Genomic DNA, 26,974 nt, shown 5'->3' with positions numbered 1-26,974 from the left:
TAAAATAGATGCATCTTCTATGTTTTGTGTGCGTTAATTCTACGATTCGTAAAATATAAGAAATCTAATTATTAGACGTTTTTTAATCAACATTTGTACGAATGTATTGAACGTATTAAAAACTGGTCTTGCATATTCAACGTTCCGACTGTTCGCAGTTGGGTTCAACAATTATTGTAATTAGAAAAAGTTTTTTTTGTTTTTTAAAGACAATTCACACCAATTGACCTAGTCCCATGCTAAGCTGGTGAAGCTTGTGTTATGGGTACTAGGCAACGGATATACATACATATTATAGATAGATAAACATATAAATACAATATACATATTTAAACACCCAAGACCTAAGCACAACACCAAATGCTCATCACATCGATGTTCGTCTCAGCCGGGGATCGAACCCGGGACCCATGGTTTCGCAGTCAGGGGTACTAACCACTAGACCAATGAGGCGTCAAATTATGTATATAGATTTCTACACAAAACTCAACAAATCCAATAATAATTTACCGATTTGTATATTTTGAAATTTTTCCTAATATTTAGATTTCTCAATAAACAAATAATAATCATTGTAGAGTGCACCACCCTCGCATTAGTCAAATATCGCCTCTATAGTATTCGCTGTCCCCATTAACCTGATCCTTTATAACTACAGTTGGGTTACCAGAACAAGAGTTCGATAGAGAGCGCGCAGTTTTGCACTGATTGCACTCAACCACGACCATCGAGTTCGTATCCATATCTGTTTCGGTGCTGCTTGTGCGGCGAAGGACATTGTTGTTCAGTTGAAGCCGGTGCTCGAGTATCGCCCGCCAAAGACGTAGTTCGATGCCGCCTCTAAAAAATTATTAATATCTTTATATAATCTCATTCGGTAATATTCTAATTATGAAATGAAATACAGACATTTATTGGCATATATACTTTTAATACTTAACATTAAAAAAATGTATTTAAATAAAAATTGGCGTAAAAATAAAATAATTTAGTGGCGCTACAACCTCTTTAGGTCTTGGCCTCAGATTTCTGAATCTGTTTCATGATCATTTTTAAATCTAATAGACAAGTAGGTGATCAGCCTCCAGTGCCTGACACACGCCGTCGACTTTTTGAAATCTCGATTTCCTCACGATGTTTTCCTTCTACTAAAAATGTTTCCTCTAAATAATATACATTGCAAAAGGGTTGCCGGGTCAGCTAGTATAATATATAATTTGATATTACAATAACAAGAATTAGCCATGATGCTCTTTTTTCATACTCTGATAGGACGGATGTATACACATTATTAAAAAGCGCACATTAAAACAATACACAAACACATTCTTACCTAAGATTAAGTTTAGCGATATCCTCCCTCTGAGCATGCTGGATTACGTCGACTAATGTAAATCCCTGTTGGGCAAGCGCCTTGCTAGCTTCTTCGGGCACACCCCGTGACGTCATCCACTCTTTTATCGCCTCGTATTGTTCTTCGTCAAAATCTTCATTGGTGCTGTGCGTTCTGTATTAAAATCATCAATTATTAATTTTAATATGAACACGTAAATAGTTAATTTCAGATACTGTAGGCCAAATATTTTATGTGGTGATATTTGTATTTTACAGAAATAAATGAATGTATGTATAGATTTTTTATAACACAGAAATTATTCAATATTATACTTTTTTCGATAGATTAATTTTATGATATTGTGTACTTAATAGAGTGTGATTTGGAAACATTAGTCGTTTTCTAACATACAATGAATAAGGCAAGTCTAGGAACCCATATTCTAATAAACATTAAATATTAAGTAAAAGTTTGTTTATAATATTAACAACTTATCTATGAAATGGAGAAAATGGGAACTACGGCCGCCATGTTAAATTTCGGCACCTACAGGTTAGTGTTGTCTACTTTCTTTTTGTAAATTACCCGATATTTTTTTATTAATTACTTTTTAACGTAATTTTAACTTAAAAAATATAAAGCTGAGTGATTCAACTACCTATTATTCTCGTCACGTAAAAATAACGCTGGAATAATCTGAGGGGCTCTCTCGCATAGGTACGTTTGGCTTGGCCTAAATTCTCTCCACTCCACGTTTTTTTTAATATAACGTCCTAGAGTGGGAAAAGGGCAAGAAGAAGTTTATTTGCAAGTTATTAAATTTCATTTGCCTACTTTGCTAAACATTTAGTTTGTAAGTGGGGTACCTACATTATATCAATTGAATGCCAGAGAAAAAGCTAATGTATGTATCTACCTACATTAATTTTCTTATTTTTGAAGACTATTTAGTACTTATATTACCATTTTATTATTAAAAAACAATGTTAGGTATTGTTTAAAATAATAAAATTATGTTTATAATATGTTTACCTAGTTTCTTATCTGACATACCCAATCATGGGTAACTTTTATTATATACGATTTAAAGAATAAAGCTCCATGCGCTATCGTATCTCAATATTGTCAAAGCATAGAGAAAATATTATTTCACAGTTCTTTAGTTAGTTCTACATTTTTTGTACATGCTTCCTTGATCGAGTCTAGAAGTACCTTGGTCGTTTCTCAACGAATTCCCGAATAATCTGCGTCTGCGCCTTTTGTTCTTCCAGCATGCATCGGAGCAGCGACTGGTATTGCTGGTAACTCTCCATTAATTCTTGTTGTAATCTATAGAATATTTTTTTGATATTAAGAATATTTGTATGAAAAAATATATTTTATTTAGATTAAAACAATTTTGTGCCTTGACGAAGGAGATGAGTATAAATATTAACATCATACCTCAACCAATAAAAGGTTATTTATTTCTATCAGTTTAAAAACGATTACAGAGTGGTAATAATATATCCCTGTTTCACCAAGGGCAGAATATTTCCGCGAAAAGAGTGGTAATAAATTATTACGTTCTAGACTTTCGTCAAAATTACCGTCGTAATGTGCGGTTACTGCCCGTCGTCCGTAATTATGTTTAAACAGTGAAACAATCGTAAAACGCTTTTGGTAGTTATTTTTAGTATTTTATTACCAATTTGCACTAAATATAGGTCGATTATCGAAAGCTGGCGCGTTCACAGTACTCACACTAATGCAATTTCACTATTGGCAAAAAAGTCTTTTTTTTAAACATACTGGTTTAAAAAATAGACTTTTTTGCCAAGCTATATATTTTAGACTACTCTGGTTTTAGTAAGGTTGGGTGGGTTGTAAATAAATAAAAATGTGTCAAATACATATAAATATGATGTGCATACGAGGGTGGATCCAAAAGTTCTAAGCCTGACCAAGAACGTAAAAGAGTAGTTTGTGTAAATAATTTTTCATTTTTCGACATAAGCTCCATCTAGCTCAACACACTTCACTTTTACTTCACTAACTATTCTTTCAATACTCCTCTTAGAAACCCCAGTCGCATCTGATGTCAAATGAAATATAAATTTTTTTCATTAAACTGTTTTTATTAAGATGCTTAAAATAATTAAAAACATTGTGCACCATTTCACGAGATTGCCCTGGTAATGTTTGAAAAAAGATCATCATGTACATTGTACAATAAAGATCAACATAAACAGTAGCAAAAGCCAAACAATAACTGTCTCTTTTATACTCATAAGCTTGACCGAGCGCGAGAGAGACGGACAGTCTTTTCATGATGTATTTGTGATTGTATTTCAGTTTGACATCACGACTCGCGCTTATTCACAGACACTACACAAGCACAAAGTGTAAATGTGTTGAAGCCGCCAGCTTTAGATAACATACCTATACATAACAACAATGCTCAAATTGTCGAATATGATAAAATATAAGCTATCATTTTTCATTTCATTTTCATAGTAATAAACCTTTTTTTATACTTTCTAAAAAAAATAGATTTTGCTTTTACGACTTTGTTCCACCGGAGAGAGATATAAGCTAACATACTTCTGGTTCTCGTGCCGCAACTGATGCATCTGATGCAACTGGTGGTCTCTGGTGGAAGTAGCAGTTGATAGAGCGGAAGGCGTGGCCCCTTCATTACTTCCGCGTTCCCTTCTTCCATCTTGGCCTGCTAGGTTGGCTCCTAGCTCTAAAACCAGCAAAAATTATTTATTATGGGATTTTGATTTTTTTTATTATTTTCGCTATCATATTTTGGGTATAAGTGTAAATTAAACTTCTTTAACGAAATGATCGAAATATTATGCCCCAGAATTGTATAGATATTTAATTTAAGACAACATTTTGTCAAATTAAGATGAACCAAAAATCAAAATGTTGCGACCCATTAACTTCTATCCTGTTTCCTGAGTTTTCAACTCTCTTATGTTATGTGAAATATAACTTTGTTTGTTACAAACCATACCGCAATTTCAATGATTATATACATTTCAGAAAATTTCATAGAATATGCGAGTTATGTAACATAACTTTAGTTAAGTTTCATACAAATATTTAAGTTAAATAAGCCAATATTAGGCCATGTAATTTTTACCACACTCATAAATTTTACTTAAACAATCTCGTTTCCGAGAATGTCATTTAGATAAGTGAATCTGTTTCATGATCATTTTTAATAGACCAGTGCCGATAATTTTTGAAACCAAAAAAAATTACAGTAGGATGAAACCCATTAGAAAAGGAGGGGAATATGATCAAAATGAAAGGAAAAATAAATTACGGTCGATCTGAGGTCGTGAAGGGGTAGGGGGGGGAGTTTTAAGGGTAAAAAACGGTTTATCTCGATTTCCGGCAAAACTAAAAGTCCTATCGAAGAAAGTTAAATGGCAAAGTTGTAGGTAATAAAAAGATCTAAAACTTTTGTATTCACACATTTTTCACAACCTCAAAATTTATGTGAAAAATTCAAAAAACCAAGTTTTTGGTTTTTAATTTTTATCTTTAACAAAAATAATGTTTTTTTAACGAAATTTGGTGAAAACTTACCTTTCTATGTCCCAAATACGCTGTAATTTATTTGATTAAAAATATTTATTTGTTCACCTTATTTTGAATTAATATCGAAAAAACACCCTAATTTTCAATCGAAAATTCTGACGTCAAAATTTCAGCTTTTTTCAAAAAGTTGGTGTGCTTTCAGTTCGTTGAAATATCTACTTTCCTATGGTAAAAAAATATATATATATTACCATAGTAAATCTTCTCAGAAAACGCAAAAATCGTATGCAGTAACGCCCAGACCTGTCATCCCCTTCCTTACTTCTCTCTTTAAATTATTGTCAGATGCCTATTTATTACTATTTTAAGATAACTTATATATACCTGAGTGACCTAAAAAAAAAATTAGCCTTTAGATGGGCTACAATTTTCGTATTTCATAGAGAAGTAAGGAAGGGGATGACAGGTCTGGGCGTTACTGCATACGATTTTTGCGTTTTCTGAGAAGATTTACTATGGTAATATATATATTTTTTTTTACCATAGAAAAGTAGAGATTTCAACAAACTGAAAGCACACTAACTTTTTGAAATAAGCTGAAATTTTGACGTCAGAATTTTCGATTGAAAATTGGGGTGTTTTTTCGATATTAATTCAAAATAAGGTGAACAAATAAATATTTTTAATCAAATAAATTACAGCGTATTTGGGACATAGAAAGGTAAGTTTTCACCAAATTTCGTTAAAAAAACATTATTTTTGTTAAAGATAAAAATTAAAAACCAAAAACTTGGTTTTTTGAATTTTTCACATAAATTTTGAGGTTATGTGAAAAATGTGTGAATACAAAAGTTTTAGATCTTTTTATTACCTACAACTTTGCCATTTAACTTTCTTCGACAGGACTTTTAGTTTTGCCGGAAATCGAGATAAACCGTTTTTTACCCTTAAAACTCCCCCCCTACACCTTCCCGACCTCAGATCGACCGTAATTTATTTTTCCTTTCATTTTGATCATATTCCCCTCCTTTTCTAATGGGTTTCATCCTACTGTAATTTTTTTCACTTTTTATTTATTTTAAAGGCTATCTGCACTGGTCTATAAATCTAATAGTCAAGTAGGTGATCAGCCTCCAGTGTCGACTTTTTGGGTCTAAGACATGTCGGTTTCCTCACGATGTTCCTTCACCGTCCGAGCAAATGTTAAATGCGCACATAGAAACGAAGTCCATTGGTGCACAGCCGGGGTTCGAACCTACGACCTCACTATAAGAGTCGCACGCTGAAGCCATTAGGCCAACACTGCTCATACCTCTTAGCTACAACATACCTGGAGACAAAACAGTTATGGCTGCTTGCACCGCATTCCTCACTAAATTGTCCAAAGCGAACATCCAATGCGGCTTAATACTATGCATTCGTAGTACAACGTTCACCGCTTCTTGGAACATGTAAATTGCTGAATGGAGCTCATTTATAGCGTTCGAGTCGAAATCCAAGTCTTCCTTCAATGTCGTTATCGCCTGCTCAATGACAGATCTGTTTTGATCCATTATGTACTCTTTGAGCGCGCATCGCAGGGTTTCTAGATGGTTCTGTAAAACGATGAAGAGTTTTATTAATAAATACCCCGACCTATTCGGACTAATGTTTATTATAAAAAAGAACATGTTTATTAATTTTAAGATTTGGGAACCCTTTTAAGTAAAAAAAAATCGGTTGTCTGTAAAGTCGGTTTACTGACGATAGTTGAACGTGACGTCACGAATCGCTCACTCAAGTAGGAGAGAGACAGATGTCGAACGCTGAAGAGCGCGGTATCCGATTGTGCCTCTCTGTCGCTTCGCGCTCTCGCTTGCACTTCAAGCCTTAAATGGATCGCCTCAGAGCGAGGTAACGCCGCATGAGTCATGTTTTTTCGTGCGTGCAGCCGGCTCCATCGAATTATAAAACGTTGTCACGTCAAAATATCTGTGTAAGGTTTCCCAGCTCTTCAATTACAAACTTAATAGTTAATTCCATAGCAAATTGTTTTTTTTTTAAATTGCAATAGTGTTTTTTTAATACAACGCAATACGCGACGCGTAACATGCTTGAATGCATGAATAAGTGAGCTGTGAGTGGGTGCATTTAGTGACTGGACATAGCTACATGTGCACTCTCTTTTCTATAATTCTAATAGGCAGATGTCCCATCAGCGCCGCAATTTTGGACAGTTCAAACACCGCTAACATTCTAATTTAGGGCTACTATGTAAGGTTACTTGTAAGAAAAATCGCAATGTCAAGTTGCCTGATACTTGATATTAAATTTGTGAACCTTTAAAGTATACTAGAGATTTATGAAAGAAAATACGAATATTTACACATTACATTAGTTCTTATTTACTTGTCACATAAATTGTGTGTGTTGTATTTTTTTCTAATAAACAAATGGATGATAGGTCTTCTAGAAAGACCTTTCTTCTGAATGTTTTTCTTCGCCGTACGCAATTAAATGCGCACATATAAAGTCAAATCTATTGGTATAAGCCAGGGTTCGAACCTATGAATTTAGGGATGAGAGTCGCACGCCCAAGCCACAAGGTCAACACTGCTCTTAGATTTCACTTACCATAGTCAAAACAGTAGTTCCGAAATCTTGTTGTATACTGAGCATCCATTTTGAGCAAATCTTCTCGCAGTCCTGCTCTAACACACGAGAGAGAGTGAGACGCCGTTGCGAGTCCTTCTTAAGCAGGTAGAAGCCGTCGTGTTCTATATCAATAGACGATCGCGGTACGTTGGGCATGTCCACCTAGAAATTTAAAAAAAAAATTGGGAATTTTATGATTTTTAGTTTTGTGTTCGAACGTGTTTCATTGATTTTAGTTTAAATGTGATGCACGAAGTCAAAAAAAAATATATTTGTAGGGTATTCATTGGATTGATGCGGAACGCGGAATATGTATAAAAAATATTTTTATTTTCTACGAATTTTTGAACTTATACTTCTTTAGGCGCGTTATGAAAAACTGATGAGAGTGAAATTTTACGATGCGCGCGCACCGTGACACAAAATTAACGGAATGAAGTTGCCCACGGAAGATGCTACGGCATTGAACATAATTTAAAAACAACATTCGAATAATAATAGAATTTATGTTACACTTAATGTAAGAGAATAATAATAAATATTCATTTATTTAATTTTTCAAAAATGTACTCTGAACTTTATTGACTATAATGACTCCTTTTCCAGTCTTTGATTATTTAATTGTAATTAATTATTTGCATGCAATCAAAAACTATTTTTAATAATGCCAAAGAAGTATAACTTCTTACGAGCGTACATAAGTACACGCACCCTTTTTTTAAATTTTATGTTTAATAAGCATCAATTTTAGAATTGTAAAATTATCTCAAGATCTTGAGATTTCTTTTTTACGCAGTCACTTCATGGATATTTTATAATGTTCCTCAACCAATGGCATTAGTTAAATTCTCTAAATAGAACCATTGTTAAATACAACATTATAAAATCGGCTGAAAGACTAAATTGTTAAAAATAAGAGATAAAAGTCATATTACAGGCTTACCTCAGGTGACAAAAGCCCTCCAGACGAACTTCGTCTATTTAAAATTGTATCAGCATTATCCATCTCTTCTGTAGATGGTGTGTTCGGCATTGTACTGAAATATAAAATATTCTGATATTAATCCTAAATATTTTATTTTTGTACTATGCCCATAATATTAATTCTCTTTGTCTCGTTATCATTTTACTTTTATTAATAAAAGCAAGGCATAAACATCCTTCACCGACAATCCTGTTTCAATAAATATAAATACATGCGCTTTCTATCAATATAACAAAATCCCATTATTCACAAAACCAATTGTGTACATAAATTAATGTATATAATTAAAACTTGTCACATTTTTATAACAAATTTAAACCGAAAAGTTCTTATGAATAAGGGATTAAAAAAAATATAGTTATCCATGAAATGCAAAACATAGCAAGAGATGGTAAGCTTTGTGACTCAGCGCAAGATATCTGATACCAAACATTATGACTAGGGTACTAAAAATGGCAATGATTGACAAAGGCTACGGTCTACTACTATGACTACACTATGTTGAACATATTTTGAACGTGCTAATATTATTACAACATATATCTCTAAATAGGAGTACAATACTATATAAAAGTGTTAGTCTCAATATTACTACTACGATTTTAAGTTCGCCAAAATCTTTCGAGTGATCTTTTGTAACAATAGTAGCTGAAGTTATATTTATTCTTCGAAACTCTGCGTTAAATATTTGAATGAAAAATCTTACAGGTCAAAAGGTTTGTAAAACGGGTAAAACGTTTTCCCCCTGTGCGAAAATGTAAAATTCCATTGAGATTATAACAAGAAAAATGATATAGCCATATGTTCCTGTTTATCTTTCTTGTTTGGAGTTTGCCTCGTTGTAAATCTGATCAGTTGTATAAGGGAGCGTTCAAGTATTACGTCACGCAATTTTTGGAGATTATTGACCCCTCCCCCTCCCCCATGTGACGCGCCGTAACGCTTTTCTGTACCCAAGTATAATAAAACGTTTCGTGACCACCTAGTGACTCTTTATACCTAAATGTTACCATTATGTGGTGTAAAGTACTGGAAAGTCGAAAATAATATTAAAAATAACGCGTAATTCAAACCCCGCCCGCATCGTAACGTTTTACAAAAGGACCCCCCCCCCCCAAATTTGTTACGTAATACTTGAACGCTCCCTAAAGACTGGCATGATTATTATACATTACCGGAGCGCTTTATTATTCAAATATTTTACGCAGACGGTAGATTTCGGATTTCGTCAAACAATTTATACTAGTAAACCATTTTATACGGAACTTTGCATTTTTTGTACAGTTGGACACTATTTCAAAAAATTTGGTGCATCGAAATTATTGTGGTATATAACAATGTTTACCTGCTATGAGATAGGTCCGGCGGGTAAATCAATATTGGAGACAGCATCGAGGACGCCGTCCTAGTGATTGTCGGGTTAGACCGGACCGTTTTAACCCTTTGAGGGAAAATAAACACTTAGCAATCGTACGGTTAATGTTAGCCAATGGGGTCGAAAATCACAACTAAACCAAATTTTAAATAAAGAACGGGAACGTTTAAGATATTCCGATAATGTGTCATTATGTCTGATTATCACCGTCTCCGTGACTCAACTGGTAAATACTAATACTGTGATATATCCTGGAGAAAAATATCAAGAAAACAGACGCAACAATGTTTATCACGAGAGGACAAATTTAAATATTTTTTTGTTTTAATGCAATCTATTGTCGAGTAAGAGTTCTGTATATACTCAACAGTCAAAATCAATTTTCAATTGTATCTTCTATTTGTTCTGGTATAACATTCTATACCCGGAATAATTACTTGAATAAAAATTTCCAACCCTATTCTTTTTCTTTGATATTTTTGCGATTTGTATGTTAATTTACGGGCGAACAAGAAACGTAAGAGGCCCAATACCTATATTCTCCTACTTCGATAGGAGTGCACCGGTTTCTAAGCGGAGCCAATGAAATGTGTACAATATACCATTAAAAAAGAGTTCTTGTTCGTACAACGTACACCTTTAAAATGACACGTAGGTATGACAGAAATACTATAATAGAATCTCCTTTCGCACCTAATAAGACAATCAGGCATGACACATGATGCAAATTTGGTCTAGTTATGAGAAATTTTGAAAATGGCAGTATTGGAATGAATAATACTTTTATTTATTGGGTATGTTTAATGTCAGATGGTCAAATATGGATAAATGAAAACGGATTAGTTGAAAGTTTAATTAAAATTCAGTCAAAGGGTTTAATCTTGTCCATAATGAAATAAATATGATTAGGATAAAAACAAAAGCCTAACCATAACCACTATTAGTACGAATTTAATTGTAATGGACTGTATTGCTTTGTATTAAGGTGTATTTTATAATGAACAAACACATGTCCCTAAAGTAAAATAATGGAGATTGGAACTTAAAACCGTTTAACATGCAAATGGATAAATATCGTTCCATGCGATAATAAAAAATCGATACCCACTAAACTGTATTTCATATAAAAAATGCTTTTAGAATCTGTGCGGAGAGAGAACCGTCGTGGAATTGGAAGTCGAATAAATTAGGTTTTTTATGTTTACAACACTGTTACGTCATTATAGTTCGACAATAATCTTGATACAATATGAAAAAAAAATGGAAATTTTCCAAATTATTTTTAGCCAGTTTTCTTTCCACATAGACTATATATTTTATTTCAGTACCTATTTTCCAATTATAAAGTTATTGTATTTATTACAACTTCAAGTAAAAGTCATGTGCTTAATCAAAAATATTAATTTCTAACTAAAACATTTTAAAAAATGCCTTTTAAATTTAAAAAAAATCCAATACACAAAATTTAGATAATCTGTTAGTGGGCAACGACTAAACAAGACCCATTTTAAAAACTTACTCTATTTCCGGGGAGCTCGGCAGATTTCCTTGCAAACTCGGCTGAGAGATTTTCTTCTGAGCTACGACCGGCCGTCCCTTATCCGCGGGTACTGATATACTGCGGCTAAAGTCATTGTTTCCTAGGCGACTGCTTGATTTCTTTTTTCTGGAAACATTTATACACCATAACAAGAAGAATGTTGTGGTAGAAGAAACGAGGTACCTCAAATGTACGAGTATAATTCTTACTGATCCAAGTCAAGGCACAAGGCTGATCACCTACAGTGCCTATTACGAAAAAAAAACACGAAAAAGATACAGTACAGTAAAGATCTGAGGCCAAGACCTAGAGATTAGTAGCACCTGGTTTTTTTTTATTCTGTTATGACGATTGTTATAGCACGAGATTGTAAGAATAGAGAGATTTATCTGAGAGCAAATAGTTAGACTTTGTCCGACACCAGCGGGACATAGCTAATTTGAGGTTAGTTTTGCCAACTATAGATCGGATTTGAGAATGTAACCTTAATTATGCTTAAACCAAGAAATATCACCCTCTTAGATAAAAATCAATCGTTAAAGCAATATGTTTTAAATATATAATAAGCTGTAAAAACTCAACTGAAGCGTACGAGTGGGGTATACTGGACTGAACTGGTTTTGAGGCTATAAAAGCACGGCGCGCGATATGGCCGTGCTCACTTCTTCGCCGCTCGCACTAGATAATATAGACGTCACTTACAGTTATTGTTGTTGAATTTGTGGCTATGTGTTCTTTATTAATTAATAGTAGTTGTGTGGTAAATTTCGTGTAATCTAATTTGTTTGTTTTAGTAATTTTATTCGTTAATTTCTTACTATATATTTTTAAAACAAAGTCACGCCTAAAATGAATCGAAAACAGTTAATTACTTACCGAATGTTTTCTAAAACAATATAATTCGAAGACGATTTTAGATCCAATTTTCTACTAATTAGGCATACAATGAAAATAAATGAAACTTACTCGCAAAGGAAAGGATCTTCTAATAACTCTGCAGCCGTGGCCCTATTCTCCGGATCAGGTATGAAGCATCGAAGGATGAAATTCTTCGCCTTCTGGGTCAACTCATTCGGGATTTCTGGATGCATTTTATAATACCCCACCTATTTCAAAATATTTTACTTTGAGATTACAGAAAAGGAGCAGAGTAAAAGACGTTTTTTATAATATACAATGATGTGTTACAAATGTTTTTTTTAATATAATAGTATTCATATTTATTTTGGGTTTATACTTTCAATATCCTCTTTATAACGCTTATGTTGATTAGATTCTTTGTTACAGAATAACATAAATGTGTCTCAATTCCTTCGATACTAAAGAGGAGAGACAACCATATATAGTCCCACCGTCGCTTTAGTGTTGCAAATTAATGAAAGTTACCCATGATTGGGTATGTCAGATAAGAAACTAGGTAAACATATAAACATTATTTTAAAAAATACCTAACATTGTTTTATAATAATAAAATGGTAATATAAGTACTAAATAGTCTTCAAAAATACGAAAATTAATTTAGGTAGATACACACATTAGCTTTTTCTCTGGCATTCAATTGATATAATGTAGGTACCCCACTTACAAACAAAATGTATAGCAAAGTAGGCAAATGAAATTTAATAACTTGCAAATAAACTTCTTCTTGCCCTTTTCCAACTCTAGGACGTTATATTTTTAAAAAAAGTGCAGTGGAGAGAATTTACGCTAAGCCAAACGTACCTATGCGGGAGAGCCCCTCAGATTATTCCAGCGTTATTTTTACGTGACGAGAACTATAGGTAGTTGAATCACTCAGCTTTATATTTTTTAAGTTCAATAACGTTAAAAAATAATTAATGAAAAAAATATCGGGTAATTTATAAAAAGAAAGTAGACAACACTAACTTGTAGCTGCCGAAATTCAACATGGCGGCCGTAGTTCCCATTTTCTCAATTTCACAGATATGTTGGTCTGTACTATTAATTATTAAACTCGAGAATGAAATATGTATCCGATTACCTTAAACAAAGCAGCTTGAGGTGACCCCAACTCCATGAATGGCGGATTTCCCGTCGCCATCTCCACAACCGTACACCCAAGAGACCAAATGTCAGCCTGGAAATTTTATGCACATTCAATACTTATTGCAAATAAAAGGCAAACAAATAAATTGCTAAATAAACTATTATTTCATTAAAATCACACGAGATGGCGCTTTGATACTAAAAACTAAGTATGAAGTCCCGAAGATATTTCTTATAGAGAGCAAACATATTTCATTAATCATTGTTTATAGGTACGTATTTGGCCAGCCTTCTGTGCCTGACACAGTTTGTCATACTTTCGTTATAAGCGTGAATTGCGTACATAAAAGGAAAAACCCATTGCGGCACGATTCGACCAGTTTAAAACGGTTAATCACTGATATAATAACCATAGTTTTTTGGTGTCATCATCAAAACAGATATTTAAACATTAAATATAGGTAAATTGACACTTATTTTGCCAAAATATTTATTTATTATAAACTTATTTTCTACCATTATAGCCAATTTTTGGAGATTATTGACCCCCCTCCCCCCCATGTAACTCGCCGTAACGTTTTTCAGTACCCAAGTACAGTTCTGTATTCGAGTATAGTAAAACGTTTCGTGACCACCTAGTGACTCTTTAGTTACTATTATGTGGTGTAGGTCGAAAATAATATTAACAATAAACGCGTAATTCAATCCCCGCCCCGCATCGTAACGTTTTACAAAAGGTCCCCCCCCCCCCTCCCAAAATACGTTACGTAATACTTGAACGCTCCCTAAGCACCATAAATATAAAACAGTTAATAAGAAATTGACATACCGGTGCCCCATACCCCCTCTGTCCCTTGTCTATGACCTCTGGGGCCATATACTGCAATGTTCCAGCAAAGGTCTCAGTTGAGGGACACAAGCCGGCCAATCGCTTTGACGTACCGAAATCTGATATCTTGACCACCCCACTGTATGTATTCACCAGTACGTTGTCACCTTTTATATCACGATGCACAATTTTTTGGTCGTGTAAGTATTTTAAACCTGAAATGATAAGATACTATAGTCAATTAGTGAGTCGATCTAAGACTTTAAATATTGATATAATCACAATTCATATTCTATCAATGAAAATAGCGTACAAAATGTTTATTTACAATTTTCCAACTTACCGTAATTTGTGTATCACGCTCGTAATGATGATTACATTCCTATTTAGTTTATGTGTTATTTACTAGTTTTAAAATTGTTATGTGCTAATATAATTTATGTGTATGTGTGTAAACATTGTGAAGTCTTATTTTCTTGTATATTTAAGCATAAATGTTGTTTTAGGACTGATAAATAAATAAAATCTCTTGCTATCAAACCACTCTACTCCTATTTCAGAAAACAATAAGCTCTCAAATTTGGTCAAATACACTAGTCTTAAAACAATTCACGTCGAATTGATAACCTCTTTCGTCGGTTTATAAGTCGATTAAAGTCTATCAAAACATTTCTTTGTGAAGTCTAATGTTAAACAAATACAAAATGATTAACGGGTTTCATGGTTAAAAGCAAAAACCTTAAAATTATAGTAAATTAATGTTTATTTACTAATTCGTACCTTCCAATATCTGTTTCGTATAGTAGGCTATAGTGGCCTCATTTTCTTTAAGAGGTCCCCATTTTGAGCGGAGCAGAGCAGACAGAGAACCTCCGGGCACTTGTTCCATGAATATCTTGAAATAGTTGTCTTCTGATATTGATCCGAGGTACTGAAATATAGCAAAGGAAACAGAAAAATTTATGTCAACTCCAAACAACAAAAATGTGGAACATGGTGTAATGGTTGCAGCTCCTTACAAACGTTGTGTAAAACAAAAAAACTTGGCGATTAAAAAGAGTGATGAAAAGTTTATTGCCAGTTCTTCTCTTCTGTTCTACGCCCTTGATTTGAGGACTGGCAGTAAATGTATGAAATTAGAAGCATTTAATGTATATTTCTTTTTTGACATTCATAAGTGTACATTGTGCTACCTACATGAGTAAATGATTTTTTACTTTGACTTTAACAAAATTACTTTATATAAACAATTCATTAGTTTCTTTTTAATTTTCGTTTGTATTTTGTCAAGTAATTTAAATTTATAAGCCTTGGCAACCGCATACCCGATATACTACCGACATCAGGATTATATGTCGTTTTCATTGTTTTTTTAATTACAATTCTTCGGGTGTTTTCCACGCAAATCAAATCAAATTTCTTTAATTTCTATTAGAAATATGTACACTTATTCAAAAGAACTAAAAGATATAGAAAATAACGAATAAAGATCCCAGCCACTCTTATTAATCGCCAAGTTTTTAGATTACAACGAAATTGTATGGAACTGAAGAATATTTATATTAAAAAAAAAGAAATGAATTCTATTTAATTTTATTATACCTGTACAATATTCCTGTGCCTCAATTGCGAATGCAGCATTATCTCTTCATGTAATGGCTGGACATCTCCAAGATTCTTCTCCGGTATCTCTTTAACCGCGATACGCACTTGTGTATTGAGATCCCTCGCTGCGTATACGACTCCGTACGTGCCTTTACCGAGTACGACACGTTTGTTGCAATCGTCCAGTTCGTATTCAAACTGAAAAGAAATACAGATATTGGAATATCCTTTGATTTATAACAATTCAACACATCATAATTGTTTATCATTGATATTGTTTTTTTTTTAAGTTTATGTGTTATATAACTTTGTGTCACTCTTTTACTGATTCAAATTTTAATGATTGAAATTGTATTTGTCTATCAGTAACGTATCCGTAACTTCCTGCAAGGGAGCGTTCAAGTATTACGTCACGCAATTTTTGGAGAAACCCCCTCCCCCCATGTAACGCGCCGTAACGTTTTTCTGTACCCAAATATAGTAAAACGTTTCGTGACCACCTAGTGACTCTTTATACCTAAAAGTTACCATTATGTGGTGTAAAGTACTGGAAAGTCGAATCGAACAATTCAATCCCCTCCCGGCATCGTAACGTTTTATAAAAGGACCCACCCACAAAATTGGTTACGTAATACTTGAAAGTTCCCTAGGAGCACTATGTGTATTTATTTAATTATCTAATTTTTCAATAGATTTATTCAGAAACTATAACAATATACAAAATATTTATTCTAGAAAACAGTTTCGACTATATCTTATTTAAAATAATTTACCTTCAACTGGTCCTGCATAACGCTTGTATCCAAATCCGCGACTTTTTCATGATCCGCAGTCAATTCTCCTAAGAACTCATATAAACGTTGCCGGAACAAATGTGAAGGGAGGAATATTTGAAAATCATCAGAATTCTCACTAACGTATAGAAATAGACATCTATCGTCGCGTTTATATAAACTGAAAACAGTAAACAATTAAGGTATCTAGGCTTTATTGCACCACAAATAAAATTACACAAAAGCTATTTTTAAATTTTTTATACTTTTACTAGAGCAAATTTGTATGTAACAGTTTTCTTAAAACGAAAGAGTGGAAAAGCGCCCAAAGGATATCTCTATATAACAAATAAGTTGATATCACTTAAATTTAATAATAATTATTTTGTTTGCGATTGTAATAAATGAAGATTTACTAGCAACTTACGTAAATACAAAATTTATAAACAATATATAATTTATATTCATAAAAAGTATATAGGTAGTCTAAGCCAATACGATATAGAATATACAATTAAAATTCCTTATTAAGTATAATAATATTAATTATATATTATATTAAATTCTTACCTATAAGTCCTAATCATATCAGATGTAAACAGCCATCTATGTACCTGTCTGCAATCTCCCCTCATATATTTGAGACACAGGTTAAGTATTTCCACCGATTTTTGTTCAGCTCCCATGTTGACATTGACATATGAAGGCATATATTCCTTTGTAGTTTCCAATATCACGACCTAATAATAAAAATAAACCTACAAATTTATCTTCTTCCCATTTAAAAAACTAAGTATTTTAGAAAATAATTGTTACATTAAGGGAGCGTTTAAGTATTACGTCACGCAATTTTTGGAAATTATTGACCAAACTATAATAATGAAACAATGGTAGACGTTGACAGACTAGTTTAATTCAATCATACATAGACCCACAAAGCAGTCCTTTCTTTACATACAACTAGATGTCGCTAGCAGAACAGAATCATTCTTTTGATACATATTTAACACAACCCCCCCCCCCCCATGTACCGCGCCGTAGCGCTTTTCTGTACCTAAGTATAGTAAAAAGGGACCCCCCTCCCCCAAAATTCGTTACGTAATACTTGAACGCTATCTAATTACAAAATTACTATAAGTTTCAAAATTACACATAAACAAAAAGCAGTAACATAAAAGTAATTAAGATTAATAAAAAAAATATTTTAATTATTAAATTATATACTTATACATGCCGTAAATATCTAAAAACTACTAAATGATTTTGATGAAACTTGGATTGTTCATTGGTTTTTCCTAGATATTTATAGACAAACAAAAACAGTTTTACGAAATTTAGTACTTGACGCCTAAATAAATCATACTAAAATATGCAATTCCAACAATATCACATACATACAAATTACAAAACAGCTTTTAATATAGATTTAAGTCAAAGCAAACATAAATTTAACTTACGGGGAACCTAATGATATTTTCACAGGTACTCTTGGTGGCCTCAACGAAGAATTCCATCCAGAATGAGAAGACCTGTTGCTCTGGTGATGTATCTTCATTCTTTTTTCGGAACCTAAAATAATCATTTAATTGATAATTTCCACATGTTTTTTACTATTAAGTATTTAAAGTCTAGGCTAAAACCATCTTTGTCTTATGGTACTCTTAAATGATTTTAGTCCGAAGATCATGGGTTTAATTACGCGCTGGAATTGGTTTCATGATGATTTCATTGTTTTCATTTCATGATACAGCTGCTTTTAATTTTTTTCGATAATGTGGGTTAAATTTTTTGGGGTGAAGAAAAAATGGAGAAGTCGCGAAAAACGTGTATCCATGCAATTTTTGGGCGTTTTCACAATATATTTTAAATAATAACTAAGATGTCGTTAAAAGCCGTCGAAAATGCATTCACAATCCTTCTGACATTGCTAGTGTCTACTATGGGCAGTGTAAATAAGTTAACACTAGTTGAGTTCTTCCTCTGAAGAAAATTCCTAATGGTATTGCTTTTGTAATAAGCAGTTTTAAGCAGTACCCGAGAGCACATCTAGTTGACAAACAACTATTTAAGAAATGATTAATGAAATGCCAATTTAACAAAACGGAATTCTGAAATTAAAATTAAATTTAAATATATTATTAAACATCGTGAGGAAACCGACATGTCTTAGACCCAAAAATTCCACGGTCAGGCACTAGAGGATGATCACCTACTTGTCTATTATATTGAAAATCATAATGAGAATTCAAAAATCTGAGGGCCAGACCTAAAGAAGTTGTAGCGCCAGTGATTTTTATTGTTGACATAGTAAGAGTCACTTGTCAATAGACTTTGTACGGGCGCCCGTTCACGTGTACGCCAAGGTAACGTACGTACGAACGTGGCGGGGTTACATGGAGCAGTGTTATATACATACCTATCTATAAGCTCGATATTGCCAATAGTTGATTTAAGGTACCAATTGGGCGGTTTCAATTTGAACATACATTCGGCCGCTTGTATAGCCTTGACGTAATCCTGCGCAAGGACCGATATCTCGAAGAAAGTGGCGACGTCCCAATACTCTTTGAGGGATGATAAACTGCCTTTTTTACCGATCAAGTGGTTGAGTACTCTGCCTGAAATTCCAAGAACATTTGTTAAGTAGGAGACGAGAATATCCTACTAATATCATAAACGCGAAAGTTTGTAAGTATGGATGGATGTTTGTTACTCTTTCACGTATAAACTACAGAATGGATTTTAATGAAACTTTACAATAATATAGCTTATACTTCAGAATAACACATAGGCTACAATTTAAAAAGATATTGTGTGAATTGTCCAAAATATCAAGTAAGTAGGAAAAATGCGAGCTATTCTGGCGTGCGCTACCAAAACCGTTACATATATGTAATGTATGAAGGAATCTTAAATATAATAACAAAAAAGCCCGCCACAGTATATATATGTATCTTATGAGTAAGCCATTATAGCCAGAATAGTAAACCATAACTACAATAAAAATTGATAATTTATTTCAAATGCACATTTGGTAGTAAAAATTTGATTCCTAAATGAAAATAGATACTTTTATCGCTTCTGGTATTTAAAGTAGATAAAATATGTCTTACTACCAGCTAGTGTCTAATAAAACTTAAATACTTATTTAAGTTAAAACATAAAAGACCGTAATTTGAATTTTATATAAAACCTATTTTTATTTTTTTAAGGCCATATTGAATTTAAAAACGAAATGATTACCTATGTGCTGTAGTTCTTGGGAATCTTTAAAATCATTCCCAGCAATAACAAGTAGAGTTGCCAAATTGATGCCAGCATATTCATTCGGTTGTACTTCAAAGCCTTGTCTGTACCTATAAACAAAAAAAAACATTAATTCAAAACGCCAAAAAGTAAAAAAGCCAACATCACGTGGTGTTCCCAGGCGGTCACCCATCCAAGTACTGACCACGCCCGACGTTGCTTAACTTCGGTGATCGGACGAGAACCGGTGTATTCAACGTGGTATGGACGTTGGCAACAATACACGCAAAATTAAGGTATATAATATTGTTATAATTAAGAAAATTATTATTAATTTCCCATATTAAAATTTTGTTAATAACAACGTGTTTTTTTTAAATTGTTTTAAAAACATACCAATGTATCGCACTCGTCAAACTCTCCATATCACTGTGCTGAGATTCAACAAATTTATCCTTATAAATGCGCCCACAGAGGCACAGCATGTCGGGAAATCTATTTTCCTTCTTTTCCAACGCTTTCACGCATACTCGCAATGCATTTTCTCTGTCGCCTTCTTTATTTCTCCTGAAACCCATGAATTAGTATTATTTTATTTATAACATAAATATATTGCTAACCACATTATTTTGGTAACATTAATAATACAGTATTTTTATCAAAAGGTACTAAGCAGTTTACAAATAAGTAGCAACTTGAACCACTGAACCAATTAAAAAAAAATTCTTTAGCATTGCCCCTCAAGGCATCACAATAATGATTAATATGTCTTCCATTTTCACGCGAACGTAGTCGTCTTAGAAATTCTAGTATTATTATCAAAGTAAATATTTGTATATATGTAAGAATTTAAAACCCTGTATGTTATGTACATACTGGGTTTTAAACTCTTACCTTATATAATCTAATAAATTGAGATCAAACCTAATTATTAAAAGGTTAATATAAACATAAAATTCATGGAACGCGGGTTCGGCTATAGATAAGTTAATATCATAGACTACAGATAATGCACGCATAAGCAAAAAATTATAGTGGAAACTTCTTGGTGACACATAATAATCATAAAATAGTTTCAGAACGAATTTAAATTCGATATTTTGTGTTAAGCAGATTCAATCGACGTTCGAAATTCAAAAATTTCAAAATTACAACGTATGAACCTTACCTGTTCATAGCAAACGCGTACATGAACCTTATAATCGGCATATTTACATAATTCTTCCTGTTCATTATAGTCTTAAGATCATCAACAATATGTACGATCGCGTCATAGTCCTGTATTTCTCTATAGGATATGAGGAGATTCAAAATCGTATCGCCCGATAACACTCCCGGGTCATCCAACCGACGTCGCATGGCATGTAAATAATTATTAAGCTCCGCACCACTGTAAGTTTCACGAGCTTTTCGAAGATCTGAAAGGAATTTCTCTTGTAGATGCGCTCTGTGGACAATGAGAATATGATTTAAAGAATTATCACAATTAAGCCTTAATAGCTGCTTTGCCGAAGGATGGAAGGCCACAACACGCGACTTTCGCCCGAACCCAATAACCTAACTCAATCCATAATCCACCATCTGAGATAATCTTAATCCAAATGCTGCAACAAGTGTGCCAATAACCAATCGACGGATTGTAATAGACATCTGTCGATACAAGCTATCCATGGGAGACCGTATCGGTGTCTGTAGATAGACCTTTGTATGAAAATGACAGTTGACGAAAGCTCGATTTCAACAGTTAATTATTTTAACAGATTTTAACTTACATCAGTTTTTTAAATAATAAAAAAACTGTTTGTTATGTTTTAAACATACACTTATATATTTTAATGTTATTTGTACGGTTTTATTTACTTCATTTGTTTTACATTGATTATCAAATATGAGTGAAAACTCGGTAAAATGGAACAACAAAGAGCATTTTATCCGTCGTCAAAAATGGATTGTCTTCGTAGGGTTTGGTTATTGGGATGTAGATAGGAGATCGATCGACTGTCACGGTCTGATCTCAGATGGTTTTCAATCTGAGATTGATTATTGGGTTCGGGCGTTAGAGTGGGTTGGACGAAGAACAAACTGGTTGTTGGTGCTGTACCGTTTTTCGTAATGTTTTAGCACGCATAGAGAAATCATCTCTGATTGAGGATCACTTGGATCACTCTACACAAACATTGCCTTTTCATACAAAAACCCCTGAATCTATATTTTAATTACGGTTGATACTTGCTCTTTGTATTACGATTTAAAGAATTTAAAGACCCAAAATCCAGTGTCACAAGTGTGTAGAAAAATCGTAGGCTGTTGTGGGCTTATATGAAAACATTATAAACAAGCCCATTTGCCTTCATACAAATTAATGTTCACGCTCAATAAAATATTATCTCTGTACTAAATTGCATAAGACTCGTGACATAAGTACATAGGTGTCATGTTAACAACAGCTAATTGGAGAGTAATTTTAGTCGTTAAGATAAAATTCCATTGACTTAGGTTTAGACACAGTTGAAATACTTTATTTCGATAACTTTATTATTTAGTTGGTCCCTGAAGAATTAAAAACTGATAAAGCTGGTTCTTCGGCTATAAAATCGCAAAGTACTAGAGGAAAAAAAAGATATATCTATCTATCTAATCTAACATTCTTATGCCTTAAATTGAATTATTCACTCAAGGAACTTAAACGATAGGTTTTAGGTTAAACGAAACACAGTAAATTTTCAAAACATATAATGAAGAATTCAAATTCCAAATAATTTTAATAAATTTTTGGCAAACCCCTTAACACAATAAAATTTCTCCCCTTTGGGGCTTGGGCCTCACGTGGGGAACACTAGAGTATATGAAATTACGAAAGTCTCGTTTTTTAAAGCAAAATTGTAATTAGATTGTTCTAGATATGACTAAACATCATTAAAATGACAAGATCATGAGCACGTTGAATGTGGGCTGAAATCTGCATTAAATATTCATGTAACATGCAATATCGAGTTTTCCTTGAATATTTGCTTAACCAGCGCCCCCCCAGTTTTACCTACGGTTTTTTTATATAACTAAGGTCAAACGGGCAGGAGGCTCACATTTCCAGAGGGCTCGCAAGTGCGTTGTCGGTGTTGGAATAATAATTAAGTTCGATAATTTAGTTCATAATTTGATTTTATAAGCAGCCTTGTACACTCCAACAACAAATAATTAACACTTACTAATTACTGAGATTAGGGCGTGTGCAATCACTGCTGAGCTTTATTAATATTAAACTTGTAAGTTACATAACGTAATTAAGAATTAAGAATTTTTAGGTTCATCGAACCTTTACTTACTACAAGATGGATCAATTAACAACCAATTTAAAAAAGGGCAGAAGACATTATCTTATTAAAATCTTTTATAGTATTGAGATCAATTTATAGTAAAGATTTTTTACCGTTGACTCTAAATGAGAGTCAGATAGTTATAATCCTTACATTTCATAAAAGTCAACCGGCCTATGAATCAATATGGCGTATGGTCTGTATGACATAAACTTAAAAACTACAACGGATTTGTACGTGTTTCACCAATATATCTGGATTATTGTTGAGGTCACACGATGCAGGGTGAAGCTGCGAAGCTATAAATAAACGTAGAAAAGGTATTGTTACTCATGCATGTAGTCTTAATTAAAAGTTAAAAATATATTTTACATAATCCTTAATATGAAATATTGTGTAATACGTCCTGAAACTTCATACGACCTATTGTTTGAATACGTACTTTGTTTGCACTTCTACGTCTTGTAATATATTCTTCAATCTCAAGGTGAGATGTTGTTTTGGATCAGCTGTTTCCTCCCCCTTGAATTTCGTCGCTGCCGGATTGGTTGTAACACATATGCCCGCATCCGTCAGCTTGTATGACACGAAAAGGAAATTCGGTAATGATATCTGTAAAAGCAATTAAATGTACATAACATTCGCTTCAGAAATAACGCATTCTATTATCACAATATTGGTTTATTTTTTGGAACTCTTTTTATAAATTAAAAACAAATGGTTGAACGTTTTAATCTGTTGTAAAGATTAATATAAAAGAAGTATTAACAGAAATCAAGACTAGATTTAACATGAGTTCTCTTAAAAAAATCAACGGCGCTACAACCTTTTTAGGTCTGGGCCTCAGATTTCTGTATCTGTTTCAAGATAATTTGTCAATGCCTGTGCCTAACACAAGCCGTCTACTCTTTGGGTCTAAGGCAAGCCGATTTCCTCACGATGTATTCCTTCACCGTTCGTGCGAATATTAAATGCGCACATACAAAGTCCATTGGAGCACAACTGGGGATTGAACCTACGACCTCAGGGATGAGAGTCGCACGCTGAAGCCACTAGGCCAACACTGCTCTCTTGAAGTATTTAGAATTCGTATAAATTTATTTAATTAGCTAAAAGTTAGTGACAGTAGCTGCAATGTGTAGTGGAAGATATTATATTGAAGTAGATTACATATAGTAACGTTAAACTAACAAAAGCCAACTCCTATAAAAGCATATTCAGTGATGAGAATCTATTTAAATCACAATGGGCACAGTGCTGTTCATAATTGACCTTGACATGCTCACAATGCCTAGGTAATCAATGTAGATCAGTAGTAGTACTAATTCAATGAAATCACAGGTAAGTTTATATACTACCTATTGTATATGTAAAAATATGTCTGAGAAAAAGTCTCATACAAAGAATATCCCTTCCCTCACCAATCTAGAAGTTTTATACAGGACTACAATCGAAATTATATTTCGAATGAGCAGTTTAAGTAAATATTTCATGTAATAAGGATTTGGCATTTATGTTAGAGGATTTGCTTCTGCCATCAATATTTGTAATTCGACCTTCTCGCTTAATGGAGTAAGACTAACATTAGAAACATTTAGAAGGATCCCAAGTGATACACTAAACTATACATATGGCGTTTTATAGTATTGAAACTTAATACACATATTTAACGCTACGGTTGACTACGGTGACAGTGGTAATGTTCACTGTCAGCCTATTTTTAATTAATTGTTTGCAATCAAATTTAAACATGAATAAAATATAGATTTTTCCAAAAATATTGTATTGAGCAGAAGAGGAAATAGATAGCAACATCATGTTTTAATAAAATTCTCATTATAAATTAATACATTTGTATCCAATCTATTTACATAATTAGTTCATTGTTTTTTGTCTAAAATGTACAAGGTTATGTGCCTTGTACATTATCAGACAGTAAATGTTGGAGTGACAAATTTAAGTTTCGAGCATTGCATTGTATAGATACTCATCTGCAATAAATGAGGAACATATTAATCAAATTATCACTAGTTACATTTGAAAATACATAAATAAAAAGATAAGTTACAGGGAATTCATTTGCTTTTAACTCTATTCTATTCTTACCTTAATACGGAGTGTAGCATCAGGATCAATATCATTATAAAGCAATACATTCTCCTTCATATCAAAACTCTCTCTAACACCAAGATGATACAGCAATGCACTCTGTTGCACTTGAACACTGAGATCCACAAGTACCACATCAGCATTGTAGAAAGTATCCAATACACTTGTTTCACCAAAATCAAGTTTTTCAAACTAAAACAAGAATACTTTACATATATAATTTAGCTTACCCTAAATTGTTAGCAGTTCTTGACATATTATTTTTATTAAGATCCAAAAATATCTACAACCTCTAAAGTCCCTCTAATAAGGTGTCAACAAAGGAATAGTTTAATTTTTACAACATAATATACACTTAACTTCATTTATTTTTCACTTTACCCATCCTATGTTATTTCAATTGGATTAATAGGTCAATTTCAATAAAGAAGTGTACTTTAATATATATATATATATGATAAGTGAAACACACAGAAATAACTTGGCCATGCTGTGGAGTTTTTGAACTACAGTAAAAAGATAACACATACAATTCAGTTATTGTATGTTACTTGATATTTAGAGTAACCTACTAATATATTATGAACAATACATACATGTATATGATGTAGATTTGCATTGACAAGATCTGAAGCCAATCTAACTTCCTCTAATGCTCTTTTTCTATGAGCCAAGTGTAATGTTTGGGTAACATCCAAAACACATGCAATGTCCATTTTAGGCCTTTGATTGGAAGACCCAGCTTGTACAGTAGCATTTGACCCATCACTGCATACACTTTCACAAATACTTCTTACTTCTCCTAAAATATTAATTTAGTTACAAAAATAGTTTAATTTCGACGCACAACGTAAAAAAATTCGACATTTCGTACCTGACTCCTCCGCATTTGAAGCGTTAGGATTTCCGAATGTTATCATTTTTCCATTTGATTACGAAACATTTGGGCAGTTTTACAATTTTGCGTATATTAAACTGTATAGGATACCAATTAAATAAAAACTTGTGGTAAGCACGCAAGACGAACCAACAACCAACTTGAATTGTTATTTAACATTAGTGTTGTGCTCAATATCTGATCTGTTATCTACAAAAGCAATCGTCAATTATAGTAAATCAAAAATTCTTTACAAACGTTAACCGAAGTACGAACACAATTATAATCGAATAGAGAGATTTGTAAAAACAAAAACTAATCATGGAATTTTATAAAATATTTTAATTATTGATTTGTCAATATTATATTAGTATGTTTAGATTTACATAACCAAAGCATTGTGTTATCTTTATTAATTAATACCAAATCTGTTCAATTCTCGCTATTAATTTTGACAACCACAACATTACACCACACCACACACAAAGTATATTTACGATGTATATTCTGTTAATTTTTTTACTCATCACAACTCAAGTCTTAAATATAAAGAAAACACTTCATCCTATCAAAAAAGACACAATATTTAGTTATTATTCTGCTTCAAACACAATTCACAAACAATAAATAATGTAAATAGGTAAAAAGAGTATCGAACCTGCGATTATGATATTTTAAAGCTGAGGCACATCACTACCTATTTATATTTGGTCTTGTGTATTATAAATTGACAACCAACAGCTGCACTAGATTTACACGTATTTGAACGCCATCTAGCTTAAAATATGTAGGGTTTACCAATTATAG

General features: G+C 32.9%; 1 protein-coding gene and 1 non-coding gene across 4 annotated transcripts; both read right to left on the bottom strand.

Annotated features, from left to right (window-relative positions):
* Positions 1-363: 363 nt before the first annotated feature.
* Positions 364-26,357, bottom strand: LOC125055291 (mitogen-activated protein kinase kinase kinase 15). Of its 3 annotated transcripts, XM_047657686.1 has the most exons (25): positions 26,165-26,357; positions 25,887-26,092; positions 25,288-25,482; positions 23,624-23,793; positions 21,036-21,314; positions 20,264-20,434; positions 19,865-19,977; positions 19,038-19,239; positions 18,079-18,190; positions 17,192-17,361; positions 16,622-16,802; positions 15,846-16,046; positions 15,024-15,174; positions 14,244-14,458; positions 13,410-13,505; positions 12,374-12,513; positions 11,387-11,533; positions 9,838-9,933; positions 8,451-8,544; positions 7,487-7,669; positions 6,204-6,468; positions 3,920-4,064; positions 2,549-2,665; positions 1,334-1,507; positions 364-840 (listed from the first exon to the last, which is right to left on the bottom strand). In XM_047657686.1, the coding sequence occupies exons 1-25, from the start codon at positions 26,208-26,210 to the stop codon at positions 600-602; spliced, it is 4,110 nt and encodes a 1,369-aa protein (XP_047513642.1). In that variant the 5' UTR covers positions 26,211-26,357; the 3' UTR covers positions 364-599. The 3 variants fall into 3 exon arrangements, with proteins under 3 accessions (XP_047513642.1, XP_047513644.1, XP_047513645.1); XM_047657688.1 differs by lacking the exon at positions 9,838-9,933 and having other exon boundaries at positions 365-840; XM_047657689.1 differs by lacking the exons at positions 23,624-23,793; positions 25,288-25,482; positions 25,887-26,092; positions 26,165-26,357 and having other exon boundaries at positions 365-840; positions 21,083-21,197.
* On the bottom strand, positions 20,024-20,142 carry LOC125055649. Its single transcript, XR_007117941.1, has one exon. It is a non-coding gene; the product is annotated as a 5S ribosomal RNA (ribosomal RNA).
* Positions 26,358-26,974: the final 617 nt, after the last annotated feature.

The sequence above is a fragment of the Pieris napi genome, chromosome 13 (assembly GCF_905475465.1).
Source record: "Pieris napi chromosome 13, ilPieNapi1.2, whole genome shotgun sequence".
Lineage (NCBI taxonomy): Eukaryota > Metazoa > Arthropoda > Insecta > Lepidoptera > Pieridae > Pieris > Pieris napi.
The sequence above is the reverse complement of the archived record's forward strand: the minus strand, read 5'-3'. Positions and strand labels throughout refer to the sequence as shown.

Coding starts and splice junctions, on each gene's coding strand:
- LOC125055291 (XM_047657686.1), bottom strand. CDS start 26,210: ATGATAACATTCGGAAATCCTAACGCTTCAAATGCGGAGGAGTCAG. Junction 21,315..23,623: donor GACGTAGAAGTGCAAACAAA/GTACGTATTCAA, acceptor CATTGTCCACAG/AGCGCATCTACAAGAGAAAT. Junction 9,934..11,386: donor CCGAGCTCCCCGGAAATAGA/GTAAGTTTTTAA, acceptor TTTCCCTCAAAG/GGTTAAAACGGTCCGGTCTA.